Here is an 18923-nt window from a genome sequence, read left to right as displayed (position 1 = left end):
CCTCCGCTGGTGGTTTCCATGGCGACGGGCTGTTTTGGATGTGCTCCCCCCCCCCCCCCCCCCCCCCCCCCGGGGCCGCGGTTTAGAAACTCTCAGCCTCGTCCGGAGTTTGTCGCTTTGCTCTTATTGGCCACTTTTAAGGCCCCGCCTTTCTCCAGTTATGCATGGCCCGACATTGGACAGGCTGGAATCTGTCGGATTGTAGATTTTCTCACAGTCGTCGATGAACTGTTTTCTCTTCGGAGCTTCATTCCAGACGTTCAGCAGGTTTTGGATCGAATGAATGTTTATTTTTTTATTCCCTGAAAGCCTCGGATTGTGAACCTGCAGGTTGTTTGTTGCCACGATTCTGAAACATTCGAGCACTTAGAACGGTGAAAGGAGCTGCTGTTTTCTTTTTTATTGTTATTGTTATTGTTATTGTTATTGTTATTGCAGCTGCAGATGAAAAATCAGCTCTATTGTCCGCGAAGCCTCGGAAAGCTACGACAAGTCAAACACATCCAAAACTCTCAGTTAGTTTCAAACCAGTTCAGCAGAAGCTTCGTTAAAAGATCTGAAACTGTTTGTTCATTTCCTCGTTTTAATGTTCACACATCATCAGATAAACATGTCTTTTTATTTACATTAAACATAGTTAATAACTTATTGTTTTTTAGCCTAAATTACCAACTGTGTCGTTTTTTACGGCGAAAACCGAATCAAAGTTCTGTTTTTAACGTTAAAACTTAATTAGCTACTTTTTTATGTTAAAAACGGATTCGCCAATTTTAAGTTTTCTACGTTTTTTTCTGAAGTCAATGACTTTTTGGTTTTTGACGCCAAAATGTAATTAGTAACTTATTTGAGTTCAAATTTAGCAATTGACTCATTTGTAACGTAGGAACTGACTGATTATTGACTTTTTTTTTGGTTGTTAAAACCCGATTCATCAGGTTTTTTTTTTAATCATTAATATCTACGTATGTTGTGACATCAGCGTTCTCGGAAATGTCACTATTTTACCATCAAATGTAAAAAGTTCATCGGTGCGGTAAAGGTTTATGTTAAATCTACGAATCGGCACGTTGAAAGTTTATGCCGAATCTTCTGATGGGGAAATTTGTGGCAACAAACCTGCTGAAACCGACAAAACACCGAACGCACACACAAGAAAACCAACTGAACATGACTGTTGTTGTTGTTGTGTTTGTTGTTGTTATCTTTGATGCTAGCTGTGGTTGCCACGGTAACCTGGCCCGACTGTTGCCCACTTGCAGGTTGCTGCTGCTGCTGCTGCTGCTGTTGTCGTTGTTGCTGTTGCTGCCGACGCTGTAAATGTCTTTTTATGCTTCTGCGTTTGACCACGAGGCTGCACACACACACACGCACACACACACACACACACACACACACACACACACACACACACACACACACACACACACACACACACCCACCCCCGTCCAAGGAGCTGAGTGAGGCTGAAATTCAACGTTTGTAATGACAAACAAAACAATCTCTTTTCCCTCCGTCCCATAGATTTGCATTAGCAGAGTCCTGTCGGAGCCAGAAGCTCACGTTTGTCTCCCTCTAGTGGCGATGCCAATTATTACAGCTGCAATGTAGGGAGGCAGGAAGGAAATATGAAGATTTGAACCCACCTACGAGTCCTTGGTGACACAAATATATGGGGAAAAACAAAGTTATACAATCATCTATTAATGTTTAATCAGGTAAAAAAAAAAGGCACAGCATGTTTATTGTTTTTAACGCAAGAACTGAAAGTTTAAGGTTTTAAATTCTCACGAGGAGATTGAAAAATGTAAACAAATCAAATATTTTTACAGATTTGAATTTCGTATTTATGTTGGGAAATTAACTTTCATGCTAAAAAAATTTGCATCTGACTCACCTTTTTTTTTTTTTTTTTTAACAACTTTAAACCGGCAATTTTCAACCCAATTTTAACAAGTTATTAAATCTGAATTGCCAACTTTTTTTGTTTGTTTGTAGCATTAAACCAAAATAAGAGTCTTGTTTTTTAAAGTCAGCATTGGCGTGAACTTTTGAAAAATTAAAAATCTGAAATAGCAACTTTTTTTTTTTTTTTGGTTTAACATTGCACATTAATTGGCAATTTATTTCCCCGCCACAATCTTCAAACGTTTCTAGATTAAGATAAAACTAAGACGCCAATCTCCGGGACTGACGAGGAGCAGGAATCAAAACAACCTTCAGCCTCCCTGCGGCTCCCGGCGGCGGGATTTCCCAGCCTGCGCGGCGACGTGAACGCAGCACCAAGCCATCGCCGTGGTGGACTGTTCTCTCCTTCGCAGCATGACTCTATTTTTCTACCAGAGGCGTCGTGTTTATATTGTGTATCGAGTTTAAAGAGCGACGAAGCCTTAAAGACGTCATCGGTTTTTAAAAAAAATAAATAAATACATTTAAAAAAAATAATAATATTTTTCAAAAGTGCGATGACGAGCAGCAAAAAGCCATCGGAGGAAATCACGACCGCATGGTTCCCTCACCAGCAGAGCATGACTCGTGTTCTTTACTGACGACTCGGCATATTTTAATTTGAACGACCCTTTAAAAGGTGAAAGGTTAAAAATTCTATTTTCAACATTGGAACTTGGCGAGCAACTTGTTTTCTCTTTCCTCTTTTGTTCAAACCTTATCAACTTACGTTTTGGCTGTTTTCCCCTCATTTTCTGTTAAAAATAAATAAATAATTGTTTTGACGTTAAAACTCAACGAGCTTCTTTTTTAGTTTTTAGCCTTTTTTTTCTTTTACATTAAAACAAAATAAGTCACATTTTTACGTCAAAAATAAATTCATGCAGCTTTTCTGTCATTAAAAAAGTTTTCTGTTACGTCCAGAAACTTAGAAAAAACTAAATATTGATGAGTCGACAGATTCCGTGTTTACAGCGTAAATAGGTTTGGTTTGTGGGAAACTTTAAAAAACAAAAAAAAAACAAAAAAAAGGTCTGAATCCTTTAAGAAGTGAAGAAATGTTTTTTAAAGAAAGTCTTAATGTTTATTTGTTTGGTTTTTTCTCTCTCTGTGACCTTCATCACGTTCATTTGTGGATCTAGAAGGTTTCAGGACATTTTGACGAGTTGGAGGAGTTTTAGTTTGCGGAGTGTTGCGTCTGTTTTCCTCTCCATCTCGCTGGAGGCTCTCTCCATCTCGCTGGAGGCTCTCTCCATCTCGCTGGAGGCTCTCTCCATCTCGCTGGACGCTCTCTCCATCTCGCTGGAGGCTCTCTCCATCTCGCTGGAGGCTCTCTCCATCTCGCTGGACGCTCTCTCCATCAGCGCTCTGCGACATTCATGACCAAAAGAGACTCTTTTTTTTTTACGATTTTCCACCAAATGAAATTTGTCTGGAGCCGTAAAGCTTCTTAATGATCTCAAATACAGGAAGAAAAAAAAATCTCAAATTCCTTTAATATTAAAAACGGATGTTTTATAGCTACACGTTAGATGCTTTTTATTACTTTTTTGTAGTAAATTTTAGTTTAGTTTTTTTTTTTTTTTTTCAGAATTATTTTTCTGTTTTAGCAGTTTTGCTTTTGTTTCTTAATGGTTAGAATATTTTTAGCTATATTAGCAATTTGAACCATTTCTGACTTTATTTTTTTTTTCTGTATTACTTTTTCAAAGTTTGCTATTTTCTCTGATTTGAGAAATTCTATCTGTTTCTCGCCTGGAGATTCGACCCTTTTTCTGAAAACAAACAGTCTTTTCTGCTCATCACACCTCTAGAAAAGCTTTGAATTGGACATAAGCACGGATCCATCATCCACTCACTGTGTGTTGTGACGGCGCCACCCGCAGGTCAAACAGACTAAACGTACATGTTTTTTTTTTTTTTAATTTTAAATACTTGTCTTAACGTTTTCCAGTAAAATGTGACTGTTTGATATCTTGTAATTTTCGTCGCAGTAACGACCTGCAGACGTGGCGCCGGGACTCTGGTGTCCCATGATGCTTTGCCAGACCGACGGCTCTGGAAGCAGGCGAGCATGTAGAAATCTTCTTGTACATAAATTTAACCTGAGCGCGGAAAAGGTGCGTGCAGAGGGCTGTTCCAGGCTCCGCCCCCTCCTCCCGGTGGGAGGGGTTTATTGTAAAGGGGGCGGGGCCTGCCTTTATTTCCCTGAGACGGAGCTCTGCGCGTTGGTATTTACTGGAAACATTCGAGAAGAAAGAAAAGCTATTTTTTATGGACTTCAGATTCTGTCGTGTAAATGTTCTACGGATGATTCCTCTTGTTTTTTTATTTACATATTTACACACACACACACACACGGTGGGAGGACGGTAATAAAACTATTTTGTTGGGTACAATTCCTGGTTTTGTTGCCTTCAATCATTGAATCTGTCAGAAAAACTGAACTGATTTACAGAATGAAACTTTTTTAATGTTCTGATGGTTTTTCTTGTTTCATCCATTTGACTTTGAAATATCCAGTAAGTGTGTGTGTGTGTGTGTGTGTGTGTGTGTGTGTGTGTGTGTGTGTGTGTGTGTGTGTGTGTGTGTGTGTGTGTGTGTGTGTGTGTGTGTGTGTGTGTGTGTGTGTGTGTGTGTGTGTGTGTGTGTGTGTGTGTCTCTCTCTCTCTCTGGAGGTTTGTGTGAGTGTGTGTGTGTGTGTCGGTTTCAGATGATTCAACCTGCTTCATCAACCGCCGTCACCATGACGACCGCTCATACCCGTCCACATCAAATCCTGGGATTAAATAAAAAAAGTTAGAAATACCTTTTGGACAGTTTCAGTTCTCAGAGACACACACACACACTTATACACACACACACACACACATATACACACACTGCAGTGATCTGAGTGTTTAAGTGTAATCCAAACTAATCTGGATTTCAGAGGCAGCGAGATTGTTTTCACTCAGCGGAAGTTCACACGCACACACTCACCCGTGTGTGTGTGCGTGCGTGTGTGTTCATCCCACACACATTAAGTTTTTTCTGTTGTCAACTTTGACCTTTGACCTGTTTTTTCTGGAATAATCTGTCATTATGGCATCATGAAGGACCATGATCTTCCTGTGTGTGTGTGTGTGTGTGTGTGTGTGTGTGTGTGTGTGTCTCTCTCTCTCTGTGTGTGTGTGTGTGTGTGTGTGTGTGTGTGTGTGTGTGTGTGTGTGTGTGTGTGTGTGTGTGTGTGTGTGTGTGTGTGTGTGTGTGTGTGTGTGTGTGAGAGATTAAATGTTTCTGTTCTAATCTTCTTTAAATGTATCTTCACTTTATTGAATATTTTTTTTTTTTTTTTTGTGGTTTATATGTTTTTCCTCCTGAATTTATTCTTCGTCGTCGTGGAGATCCACTATGTAAAATGCGTCATTTAAAAAGAAAAATCTAAAGCAAACATTATTTATATTTCATTTTATTTTTTAAATTAAACATAAACTCCAGGTGAAACTAGGTTTCAGAAGTAAATCAAATTGAAGTCGTTTTTTAAGAAACAAAAACACGAGGAAATAAATGAATTCAAACTTTTTGTTTTTAATCTACTTTTAAGGCTTTTAAGACATTTTCAAAATATTTTTTTTCCTCATTTACATTTGTAGTTTTTTATGTTTTTTAAATGAAAATGAGTTTTTATATTTAATTTAAAAAAGTCAAATTTAAAAATACTATTTCCTATTTTTTTAATCTATTTTTGAGTTTTAAAAACTTATTTTTAATATATTTTTGAAAAGTATTAGATTAAAAAAAACAACTAGTTTTTACAAATTTTTTTATTTTTTTCCCAGTTTAGTTTCCTCACATTTTCAAGTTTCAACAAAAACAAAACCAGTCAATTTTTTCCCATATTAGTATTTGTTTTGTTGTCCTTATCTGTCCTCTTCCTCCTCCTCCTCCTCCTCCTCTTCCTCTCTTCATCTCAGAAAGGATGAGTCAGGTTTACAGGATTCCAATGACGGAATTGATGACATCAGCTGGTCAAAATGTGAACAAATGTAAACATCAGAGAGACTGTAAGAAGACAATTTGATATATATTTTTATAAACTCTATTCTGATTAAACAGTCACTTTACTGACATTTTATTTACTTTTTTAATCATTCATTTATATACATTATATCATAGTAAATGAAATGATATATTTGTATATATTTAGTTATTTAGTTTTATTTATGAACTAAATCAATATCAATTAGACTATATAATAACACTTGGAGCATATTTCTTCACTTTCATGATTCTGTTGTTTGTTTACTGATTTATTAAAAAATCAAACTTGAAACAGAATGAATTAACCTTATAATGATAAGTGCGAGGAGCGTGGAGAGATTAAAAATAAATTGGAAAAATGTGTATATATGTGTACGTATATATATATAAGAATAACAAATGATAAAATAGATTGGAAAATAAAAGTAAATGAATAAGTAAATAACTAAATATTAGAAAACATCCTGAATAAAATTATTTCAAACTCTAAACGAGGCAATATATAAAGTAAATATATTTTAGTGGAAACAAAAAGTGAAAACAAAATTACTTTAATAATAAAAAAAATAAAAAAAATAATTTAAACCTTTAAAAGAAACAGAAAAATATAATTAATAAATAAAATGTATAATATTTATAGTTTGAACTTCAATACATATTTTATTATTATATATTTTTCAAATAATATCATTTACAGTAAACACAGTCTGATGATGAAGATGATGATGATGTCATCATAATGTGAATCTGTACCATTACGTCATGCTTCTTCCCCTCCCCTCGATGCAGCATCCGGCCTCTGATTGGTCCTCCAGCTAGGCTCCTGAGCTCCTGATTGGCTGCTGCGAGTCAGCTGCTTGCGGACCTGAAGGAAGACAGGCTGGTTGGGGGGCTGATGCGCTGGATAAAAGCGGCCGCAGCAGCAGCGCTGAGTCCGCCTTCATCCGGATCCACAGACCGGCGGTGGAACCGGAGGAATCGTCCCGGGACTCTGCGACCCTGCACTGGATCCGACAGGGAGCGAGGCGGCCTGCTGCACGAGGAGGAGCTGCACGAGGAGGAGCTGCAAGGTGAGAACATGGGCGTCTGGGTGGAGGAGGAGGAGGAGGAGGAGGAGGAGGAAGAGGAGGGAGGAGGTGCTGCTGCATGAGCAGCGGGTCCGTGGGTCCGTGGAGACCGGAGCTCGGAGCTCTGCCTCTGCGGCTCACTGAACCTGAAAGTCGGCTTGATGTGTTGAGTTCTCCCGCTGAGGAGCTCCGGAGGTTCTGGAGGCTTTAAGTTCTGCATGAAGAGAAGCCATCACTACACTGTAAAAAATACGTGTGAAACTCCATCACTACACTGGGAATATTACCTCTCAGCATCCATCACTACACTGCATAAAATACATATGAGCAGCCATCACTACACTGTTAAAATTACCTGTCAGTATCCATCACTGCACTGTAAAAAATGCGTGTGAAATTCCATCACTACACTGTATAAAATACATATGAACAACCATCACTACACTGTAGAAAATTCGTGTGAAACTCCATCACTACACTGGGAATATGACCTCTCAGCATCCATCACTACACTGCATAAAATACATATGAGCAGCCATCACTACACTGTTAAAATTACCTGTAAGTATCCATCACTGCACTGTAAAAAATGCGTATGAAATTCCATCACTACACTGTAAAAAATACATGTGGACTTCCATAACCACGCTGAAAACAATACCTGTCAGCATCCATTACACAGGCTGTGTGTTTATAATCAGTCTGACGACTCATTTACATGTCAAGGTTTCACCTTTTCCTTTCAGAAAAGTTTTACGTTTACAAGACAACATTTTGAAAACCAAAATCCTGAAAACTATGTAGTTTCATGTTGGGCCACTAGTTGGTGTTGTTGGTTGCTGAGAACAATCCGCTCGAAAACATTACCAACGGGAGAACACGGACATTCTAGTGGACAGACGACCACGTTGCATTTTTATTACAGTGAAAACAAAAAGGTACTAAGTCCAGGAGAAGATGGACGGGGCGTCACGACACTCTGGAGGACGCATTGTTCTGATTGTCTCTACTGAGCATGTGCAGAACTACTAGTTCCGATGGCCGAGGTGAGCAGGAGCAGCGTTTCCAGAAAGTTGCGTTTTCACCTCTTTACACGATGTCGGAGTCGGAGCATTTTCAAAAAGTTCCACCTTGGGAGCCAATTTCAAAAAGTTGCGTTGTCTGTGACTCGTGTGAACGGTCCCACAAGTCACAACAAAACACTTTTGCATTTTCACTTTATAATGTTGTGGTGTAGACGGGGCCCCACGGAAACCGATTTTCTAAAACTTCCTCAACTGTCATGGTTTAACGTGAAACACATCATCATTGGCAACGTGGATTCATTAGCATTATTGTTTCTGTTGCTCAGTCAGATCTCGAAGTTTGACCTCACAGAGGGAAATAAGTGTCATGGGAATTTAAAGTCGCAGCTTTCAAACACGTGAACATTCGTGAAAATCTGAAATCTGCTCTGAGGCGTGACGGATAAGAACCGATGGATCCAACGCAGGTGAAGTTCATCCGCTCATTTCCTCAGTTTATCATCTGATGATCTTCACAGGATTATAAAGACCAAAATGACCAACGTGAGAAATTTAACTGAAAAATATCAAAGAAGTGTGTGTGTGTGTGTGTGTGTGTGTGTGTGTGTGTGTGTGTGTGTGTGTGTGTGTGTGTGTGTGTGTGTGTGTGTGTGTGTGTGTGTGTGTGTGTGTGTGTGTGTGTGTGTGTGTGTGTGTGTGTGTGTGTGTGTGTGAGAGACTCCTCCAATCTCAGCTGTGCTGTGGGACAGTTAACGAGACGCTCGGCAGCTCGTTAAATTATTAAAATCATCTCATCAATATTTCAGCAAGACGGATGTTCAGAGACGAAGTACAGTGAGCGCACCACGGACAGTGAAATAACAACAGACAGTGAGCGCACCACAGACAGTGAAGTAACCACAGACAGTGAAGTAACCACAGACAGTGAAGTAACAACAGACAGTGAAATAACAACAGACAGTGAGCGCACCACAGACAGTGAACGCACCACAGTGAAATAACAACAGACAATGAGCGCACCACAGACAGTGAACGCACCACAGTGAAATAACAACAGACAATGAGCGCACCACAGACAGTGAACGCACCACAGTGAAATAACAACAGACAGTGAACGCACCACAGACAGTGAACGCACCACAGTGAAATAACAACAGACAGTGAACGCACCACAGACAGTGAACGCACCACAGACAGTGACGTAACCACAGACAGTGAACGCACCACAGACAGTGACGTAACCACAAACAGTGAACGCACCACAGACAGTGACGTAACCACAAACAGTGAACGCACCACAGACAGTGACGTAACCACAGACAGTGAACGCACCACACACACTGGACTTTCCCAGGTATTTCAGATGTATTTCTATAAAGACTTAATTTCCCATGATGCTCTCTGTTTTGTTTGTCTGCTGATGTTTTTTTTTTTTTTTTCAAGTCACATGCACTCTTTTGTCCTCATGCACACTCCTACAGGGTAGAATAGGAACACACACACACACACACACACACACACACAAACACATTTTGTCCGGCCGTGTCTCTTCCTGGCTGGTTGCCATGCACCCAGAGGCAGAGAGTTCCCGTTTCCTACTGCACCTAAATCCACACCAACAACAACAACAACAGTATCAGTCTTTTCTTATCAACAAATAACATCAAACTGTTTTTTTTATCAATATGAATTTACCTGTGCTGCGCCTTTCATACAATGCCTACGTGTTAGCTTAAACAATAATCATAATAATAATCATATTATTAGATTTGACATTTTCAGATTAATCAGAAGTGTAAAGAAGCTGAAGATGACAGATGTTATTTTTAGCTTCAGCAAGTCTGCGGGAAACGTGTGTGTGTGTGTGTGTGTGTGTGTGTGTGTGTGTGTGTGTGTGTGTGTGTGTGTGTGTGTGTGTGTGTGTGCGCCCCTCCTCTGAGTTGTCAGGTTAATTGCCGCTCTGTGTTGACGTTGCCGCAACACGAGTTTGACACAGTTTCTGCTAATGAGCAGCGCCGGGCCGCGCAGGCTCTCCTGCTGTAAGACGAATAAAGGCCCTGGCTGCGTTGTTAGCATTAGCTGCGTTGTTAGCATTAGCTGCGTTATGACTACCTTGTATCTGTTGTATTTTATGCACGTATTTCATATTTGTAATAATACTATAATCAGGCGTGTAGATTTCAATCGAGCCTCTATTTTTCCAATGTTGTGATCACATGATCATCCACCATTCATCTCTTTTAGTTTTCAATCTGAAATGTAAATATGTTCGTCATCCACATATGATCTGACTTTCTGTCACATCTTTGAATAAAGAGTCCAGGTTTGGGATTCCTCAGGGATTCATTTTAGGTCCCCTTTATTTCTTTATTGTACAAGGTATTGAACTTCATTACATTTTTCGATTTATTTCACTCTGTGTTTCAGTGTTTCTGTCGTCTGCTGACCTGTGGAGGGAAAAACCTTTATCAACGTTGCCACCGCGTCACACCCCAGTGCATCATGGGAGCTGCAGTCCTCTTCCTGCTGCTCCTCTCGCTGGTGAAGGCGTCGGTGTGTGCTGGACTGGGCGTGGCCGGCCAAGGTAACGCCCATCTTTAGTGTTTTAACCGGAGGAGAGAGACACTGAGGTTGCGTACAGGTTTGTTCTTTAACAGGTATGTGTCCTGTAGGTGGCGCCGTGCTGTGTCCTCTGCAGTGCGTGTGTGAGACGCGGCCCTGGTACACTCCTCAGTCTGTGTATCACCAGGCAAGAACGGTCGACTGCAACGAGCTTCACCTGCAGAGAATTCCGCCAAACATCTCCATAGACACACAGGTAACTGTAACTGTAACTGTAACTTTAAATTCACATGACATGACATGACATGACATGACATGACATGACATCACATGACATGACATGACATGACATCACATCACATCACATCACATCACATAAACCTTTATTTGTCCCACAAGTGAGAAACAGACTGTCATCGTACAGTTTCTAGTTTATAGTAACGATGCTAACGCTGACGTCACACAGTTAATGCTAACGATGCTAACGCTGACGTCACGCTGGTCCCGCGGTCTCAGTGTGGCTGTGTTTCTGGACGTGTTTCAGCTGTTCGATCCGAAGAGCAGCAGGATCATCAGGGACCGAACGCCGTTGTAAATTTGCTGTGAACGTGTTTGTTGTCGTGTCTTTCAGGTGCTTCTCCTGCAGAGCAACAACATCTCCTCCATCACCACGGAGCTGCAGAGTCTGACCAACCTGACGGAGCTCGACCTGTCGCAGAACCACTTCACGCAGGTGAGTCGCCTCTGCCCCGCCCGCCTGTCCGTAAGACGCCCGCTCAGCGTTAACGTGGCGGTTTGGCTCTGGTCCAGGTGAGCTCCATGGGTCTGTCCTCGCTGGGTCGCCTCGTCACTCTGTACCTGGAGGAGAACCACATCGAGGAGCTGGAGGACTTCAGTCTGAGGAACCTCTCCAGTCTGGAGGAGCTCTACATCAACCACAACCAGATCTCCTCCATCGGACCCAAAGCCTTCGCCGGACTCTTCAACCTGCTGAGGTAACGCCCACCAACACTCGCCAGGATCATAAACACGCAACCATTAAAAACAATCTGTCAGACCTGGACCACTCACCTCCAACCTCCACACCAGCACCCAGACCAACACAGAGATCTGTAACAAACAATTCAAGAACTTTTTACAAGATGGTTAGAACAAAAAACCACGTCGTCCTCAGATCCTCCATAATCAGGCCGTTACCGCCTGACCAGATGTTTGGTTTTGATGTATGTTGACTGGAATGGGATCGTCCAATCTAAACCGCACAAAGAATCAACGTTTAAGGAGAAGAACCACAAAAAATACAACAGCAAAAAAAAACCCGTCGACACACTGATTCACTAGAACCTTCCAGAAACGCTTCAAACCATATAAAGGACGTCAGCGGACAAGCTGACTGAAGACCGGGTTGTCTGCAGGAGGACGCGATCAAAACGAGCACTGGAATGCAAAGAAGAATTTTAAAAAAATTTTAATAAATAAAAAAAAATAGACATGATTGTTGTGGTTTTGTTTCTGGTGATACTTTGGCTCCAGAAGCTCGAGGTACGCGCTCAGCTCCACCGATGTCACACGGTTTGGTTTATTTGTAGTTAATTTCTCCAACAAAGTTTGTTTGTTTGTTTGTTTGTTTGTTTGTGTTTTAGCAACTTTTTTAGCAAAAACTACTGAACCGAATTGCAGGAAATTAACGTCTCAGCGTTTCTGAATAAAAAAACTGCGGAAAGAAATGTCCCATACAAAGCGGGTGAGAGAGGCACCTCACGGAAGAGATCAACAGAGATCAGCTTCTGTTGCCATGGAGACGCTCCCTAGTCAGTGTTTCACGCAGTGATGTAGCTGCCTGACCTAGCTAGTTAGCTATCAGGCTAGCAATGCCAACTCGTTTTCTTCGGTCTGCGCTCTACCGAGTGTCGCTCTAGTTTGGGTTGAGTAGAAACCGGTGGTTTCTACCAGGCGAGACGGTTCAGGCACTTCGTCACGGCACATCTGCTTCCCCCGTTCGTCTTGTTTCTCACAGGCTGCACCTGAACTCCAACCGTCTGGTGGCCATCGACAGCCGCTGGTTCGAGTCTCTGCCGTCGCTGGAGATCTTGATGATCGGGGAGAACCCCATCCTCGGTCTGGAGGAGAGGAACTTCCTGCCCTTGTCCCGCCTCCACAGCCTGGTCCTGGCTGGCATGGGACTGGCCTCCGTCCCCTCGGCCGCCTTCGTGGGCCTCGACTACCTGGAGAGCCTGTCGTTCTATGACAACCGGCTCAGGTGGGTCTGCGTGCGGTCGCTGGTTCTATTCCCCGGGACAAGACGGGGCCCGGTACTGAACCGTGAAAGCTTCTTTCATTGGCAGGTCGGTTCCTCGTGACGCTCTCGGCGTTCTCCCCAACCTCAAGTTCTTGGACCTGAACAGAAACCCCATCAGCCGAGTCCAGCAGGGAGACTTCCAGAACCTTCAGCACCTGGAGGAGCTCAGGTCAGTCTGAACACCCAAACGCTTTGTTTGCTTCGAGGTCTTGAAAGTAGATTCGACTATAGAAAACCCGAAGAAGAGACTTTCTAGGATCTACAGCAGCTCTGGGAAACTGCTCTGGTGATCAGCAACCACTGATGTTGGACATATTGATAATTAAGGCCACGTTTACACGTACCCCGGTATTTGCATTTACACATAAACCAGCTCTGACTCACCACAAACAAGGATTCCTGAAAACTCCATCCACAGTGGAGATCTGGATAAACTCTGTTTCTCCGGTTGCATCTAAAGAGGGAGGTGGAAATTTATGTCACAATTGGTGACTTGTTTTTTTTCCAGGATTCTGATTGGCTATAATGGCTTCATACTTCTCGTTACACTGCCCCCTGCAGGTTTGGCTGCTCATAGCAGCTCTGAACCAGGTGGATATGCGGCTCGTGTCAATGAAGATTTCTTTTGTAAACGTAGAGGGGGGAAATATCCATTTTTTGGTTAAAAACCCGGGTATGTGTAAATGTGGCCTAACACAACTAAACAGGATAATGATGATGATACCTCCGCCGTGCCTGAACATTCAATTCAATTCACTTCAGTTTATATCTATAGCACCAAAAAACAACATTTCAAGGGACTTTTACAGAGAAAAACCAACAATTCCACATGAGCAGGTCGATGAGACGGTGGAAAGGAGAAACTGTCATGTCAGGTTGTGTGTTGTAATGACTGTTGTTGTTGTTGTTGTTTGTTTTGTTGCACCTCAGTTTGAACAACATGGACGAGCTGCTGATGGTGGAGCGCGGCGCTTTCCGGAACCTTCCGGAAATCGCCAAACTGGAGCTTTGCAGCAATCCGCAACTGTCCTACATCGACCCGCAGGCCTTCAGGTGAGCCAGCTGTGTTTTATTTCTGTTTCTACTTTTTAAAAAAATATTTTCTCTACGTACGACCATTATGCATGCTGATCAGTCTAAAGCCCCGTTTTCAAGTTAAAATGTACAACGACGTGTCCATTTCCATGACAACGGTGCTCAAAGCCACTGAACACGCAATATTTGAAAACGACTCACCAGGTGGAAGTTTTCGAAAACTCTCCTTTGCTGTCGCGTGCAAATAGGTGAAAACTGCAGAAACGCTGCGACTGCTACTTCGCACGGAGTTGACGGTTCTTCTGCACATGCTCAGTAGATGGACGACGTCTCCTCCATGGTGTCATGACTCCCAGTCCATATTCTCCTGGGAGTTGGTGCTTTTATTTTGACAGTCACCGTAATAACGAGCCAACTTGGTCGTTTGTCCACTAGAATGTTTGTGTTCTCCCGTTGTTAATGTTTAGAGCATTTTGTTCTCTGCTGCATGCGTGTGGTTTCATTACAAAACAAACAACAGCACCCTCTAGTGGCCCAACATGAAAACTACATTCTTTTCATTGTTCCTGCCTTTGCCTTGTAAACGGACATCGCTTTCAGGCCGTGTAAATGTGTAACTTTTCCGAAACTAAAATGTAAAGACATTTTCACTCGAAACGTCGTGTAACCGCGGCCTTGGTTTTCAGTGTAAAACTCTCCACTTCCTGTCATGTGATTCTCTCAGTGACCTGGCCTCCCTGCGGACGCTGCTGCTCCACAGCAACCAGCTGGGCCTCCTCTCCGGGGAGCTGCTCTCCTCGCTGCCGTCCCTGGAGGAGCTGTCGCTGCACTCCAACCCGCTGCGCTGCGACTGCCTCTCCTCCTGGGGGCCGCACCTCGGCAACCAGTCGCACCTGAAGCTGCTGGAGTCCTCCATCACGCTCTGCTCCTCCCCGCCGAGCCTCATTGGTCGAGAGCTACAGGAGGTGGTGGCGGCTGGGTGGGGTGGGGACGGAGTTGACAGCTGCCTGCCGCACATCTCGTCCCACGCCTTCCCGCTGGCCATGAACGTCAGCGGCGGGCAGCCGATCACGCTGGAGTGCTGGGCGGACGCTGACCCCGCCCCCCAGTTTTACTGGGTGACGCCCACAGGAGACAAGGTGGGCGGGGTCAATCAAATAAACACTCACAAAAGGTCCCCTCCGAGAATTCACAGTAAAAAATGAAAAATTTAGGACCCAGTTTTAGTTGTTTATGTACGTCGTCGACACCTTTCTGTTGGAAATTCATCTTTACACTTGTAAAAACACGTATTTCCAGCATTTTAACCTCTCATAACATACCCCGGGTTTGTTGACGTGTTACTGCCACGGAAACTCCCGAACTTTCCCGTTTGTAAACTCGTGATCTCGATTCACTTTAGAAAAACAATCATTTTCACAACATTCCAGACTGTTCTAGTGGCTTGAAGACTCACTTGCGCTGCCGCGACGCCATCTTTGATTTCCCAGAAACCTACGCTGCAGGTTTCTCAAGATGACGTCAGTTAGTGAAACACCAACACAGTTTGATGGCTACAGATTCCGGTTGGTTTGTAAACATGTTCGATTTGGGGAAACTGCGTTTTTTAAATGAGTGTTGATGGTTTTGTTTTGGTGTTTTGGTTTGTCCTCTGTGCAGAAGTGATTCTTTTCATGGGAAGTATATTTTAAAGATTATTTCTGGTAGAGTAACTTTAAGCATCATATAGATGATTAAAAATATAGATAATAAAAAAATTTCAAGGTACAACAATGCTGCCCTCTGATTGGTCCCCAAACACTGTCAGCCAATCAGGTGTCAGGACTGAGAAAAAGTCTCTTCAGTGAGGAGACACAGATCTGAGACACACAGCCAAGGTGTCCATACATCCATGTTCTGTAGTGAAATCCTCCGTACGCACAGGGACGACAGAGCTGACCACTACACCCTTACCTTCTGAAGTCAGAGAAGCATTGTTCTCCTTCACCTGCTCCCTCAGGTGAGCTCAGAGGCCGTGGCTGCACCAATCATCTCGGAGGAGGGGCGTGGCCTGAGCAGAACGAAGAAGAAGCACCGCTTGTCGGAGCCCGGCGCGCTGGTGATCGAGCACGCCGAGCCGTCGGACACAGGTCAGTCCGACCCGCCCAGCCCCCCACCCCCCCCACCATCCCCCACTCCCCTGCTATCTTCTAACCCCCTCCACCCCCCTCAGGTGTGTACACCTGCGTGGCCTGGACCGCCGAGGGAGCGGACACCAAGAGCGTCTCCGTGTTCGTGGACTCGCGGGGCTTCAGGTCCGGAGGCGGCAGCTGGACGGGCGGCGAGTCCGACAGAGAGCAGCCCTGGCTGGGCAACGCTTCCGGCACGACAGCCTCGCTGGTGGTGCTCGCTAAGGTGACCACTGTTCTTCACATTTCTCTTGTTTCATTCTCAGTCAGGACTCGTTTACACGACAGCGAATGAAGTGAAAAATGCATCTGAATTCCGTTTTCGTTTCACGTTCACACGGCAACGTGTTTAAAACAATGCCTGTTTCCATGGAAACGGCAGACGCACTGAAAGCGATGTGGTTTTCCTGTCGGCTCGGTGGCAGCGCTTCAGAAAAGCCTTTTCAAAAAGTTGTGTTTTCTGTCACTCTGAGCATCGTCGTGTGGACAAACCTCCGAAACACAACAAAAGTTTTCCATCCCTTGAAAACGTTTTGAAACGTTCATTTACATACAAGCAAACCACAGCAACACTATTGATAATTAGATTAACTATATTGACAATTAATAATATTGAAATTCAGCGTATTTGTTTTATTCTATTTATTTATTTTGGCGAGCTGCATTTTTATTTCTGGCTCCGTTATTGAGCAAATTAAGGTATTTTGATTGGTAAAATTCAAATATCAGTATGGGCGTATTTATCTTTGTTTTTAATGATTCAGTTGGATTTTTTGACACTCGTCCGCTGCTCCCTCTGCAGGTGGTTCACGCTCAGTCGGTGGTGCTGGAGTGGAAGCTGTATCCCAGCAGAAGAGCCCCATCCGGGGGTCAGAACCAGCCGGACACCCCCCTCCTTCTGCCCCGGTGGACCAGCGCCACCGTCCACATCGACAACCCTCAGATCAGCTACACGGCGAAGGTGAGCTCCACTGGAGGTCCTGGTCGGGACGCCTGTTCAATCCCGAGTTATTATTGTTATTATTGTCGATTCAACGAAAATGGCCGTCTGTTGGCTCGACGCCGTCATGGACCTTTTAAAGTTCTGCGTCAGCAGTTCAGCGTCATAACACTAGGGGGCGTCGAGTTCCTGGAGGATCAGTAGCGTTTACTTTTCTTTTTCTTTTTTTTTTGTCATTTCAGGTGTGGCATATTTCAAACACTTTGCGCAATCACATACATATCCTGATATCAATATCCTTATACACACACACACACACCTCCAAAAATATATACACCATTTGATGATAATAAATAATTAAACTATAGCTTGTGAAAATATAGTTATGCAAAATTAATTAAGTATGACCACACATACATAGACACCGCATATATCCGATTAACACGCCTGAAAAGGGGTAGGAAGACGTAAACTTATCAAATCCTAAACGTTCTCAAATATTTAATTGTTATATTATATAATTATCTTTCTGTATTAAGAATAGTTACGATTACATATGTAAATATAACCGTAAGGACGTTATCTAATATAGATATATACGCATACAATATACACACGTATACATATTTACCCCATATATAAACACAAAATTGATGTATTGATGTACATTCATTCAGACACAGTGCTCCCCTTCCCAATATGCCTGATCACATCCAGACCCCATATAAACGTTTCGCTACGAGACGGTGTTGTCTTGGACAGTGACGATAAACGTTCTATTTCATGTCGACAAACTGTAAAAGTGGAGTAGTAATGATGTAGTCGGGCGCAACAATTGCAGCTTTTATGTTCTGCTTCGCCACGACGTGTCGTTACAAATGTTTGGAGGTTCTCGTCGGGCGACGTAAAATCTCTGGAGGTGGTGTCAATGACCTGACAGAGTGCGTAACACTTTGCTCCACCCCCCCGCCTCTCTCTCTCTCTCTCTCTCTCTCTCTCTCTCTCTCTCTCTCTCTCTCTCTCTCTCTCTCTCTCTCTCTCTCTCTCTCAGGTCCCGGTGGACGTTCAGGAGTACAACCTGACTCACCTCCTCCCGGCGACAGAGTACCACGTCTGCCTCACCGTCTCCTCCTCTCCCCCCTCCCTCGTCCTCCCTCCCTCCTCCTCCTCCTCCCCCAGCTCGGCCCCTCCCCCTGCCTCCTCCGCCTCCCCCTCCGCCCCCGTCCACACCTCCTGCCTGAACGTCACCACCAAGGAGGCCAGCTTCTCGGTGGAGCTGGTGGCGTCGCAGCGCAGCAGCGTGGCGCTGGCGGCCGTCATGGGCTCCATGTTCGCGCTGTCCATCATGGCGCTGCTGGTGGTCTACATGGGGCGCCGCGTGCAGCAGCACAAGTCCTGCGGCCACTCGCTCAAGAAGTACATGCAGCACGCCACCTCCATCCCCCTCAACGAGCTGTACCCGCCGCTCATCACACTGTGGGAGAGCGAGGCCGAGAAGGACAAGGACGACAAGGACGAGGAGGAGGGCGGGGCGGTTGGGGGCGGCCGGGGGGAGGAGGGGGCGGCGGGGGGCGGCCCAATCGACACCACTAAGACCTACATGTGGTAGCTGGAGGACGTGCGAGGTTCGAACCCACAGACACTAGAGGAGGGGAGGAGCCTGACTGACATGGGGGAGGGTATAACATGCAAACACGCCCACTCTTAAAGGGCCAGTCCACTGTTTTTTGTTTTTTGTTTTGTTTTAAATCTTTCAGCCTGTTGAAGACAAACCTCACAAATGGAGACATTTCTGATTGGCTGACGCTGTTGGGAGGACCAATCAGGCGACAGTAGACTTTCTTTTTGGCCCAAAATCCA

The 18923-nt window shown here is 43.9% G+C and overlaps 1 protein-coding gene across 1 annotated transcript; it reads left to right on the top strand.

Moving 5' to 3' along the window:
* Positions 1 to 6834: 6834 nt before the first annotated feature.
* On the top strand, positions 6835 to 18672 carry LOC308113924 (leucine-rich repeat neuronal protein 1; the record flags this gene model as incomplete). The annotated part of the gene is made up of 13 exons (XM_080470491.1): positions 6835 to 7037; positions 10487 to 10643; positions 10732 to 10877; positions 11253 to 11354; positions 11432 to 11616; positions 12639 to 12881; positions 12967 to 13089; positions 13851 to 13973; positions 14680 to 15094; positions 15955 to 16084; positions 16168 to 16349; positions 16926 to 17084; positions 18115 to 18672. The coding sequence occupies exons 2-13, from the start codon at positions 10562 to 10564 to the stop codon at positions 18670 to 18672; spliced, it is 2448 nt and encodes an 815-aa protein (XP_080326617.1). The 5' UTR covers positions 6835 to 7037; positions 10487 to 10561.
* Positions 18673 to 18923: the final 251 nt, after the last annotated feature.

Source organism: Lipophrys pholis (genome assembly GCF_963383615.2).
Source record: "Lipophrys pholis genome assembly, chromosome: 8".
Classification (NCBI taxonomy): domain Eukaryota; kingdom Metazoa; phylum Chordata; class Actinopteri; order Blenniiformes; family Blenniidae; genus Lipophrys; species Lipophrys pholis.
Note: the sequence above shows the minus strand (reverse complement) of the source record. Positions and strands in the feature narration are given on the sequence as shown.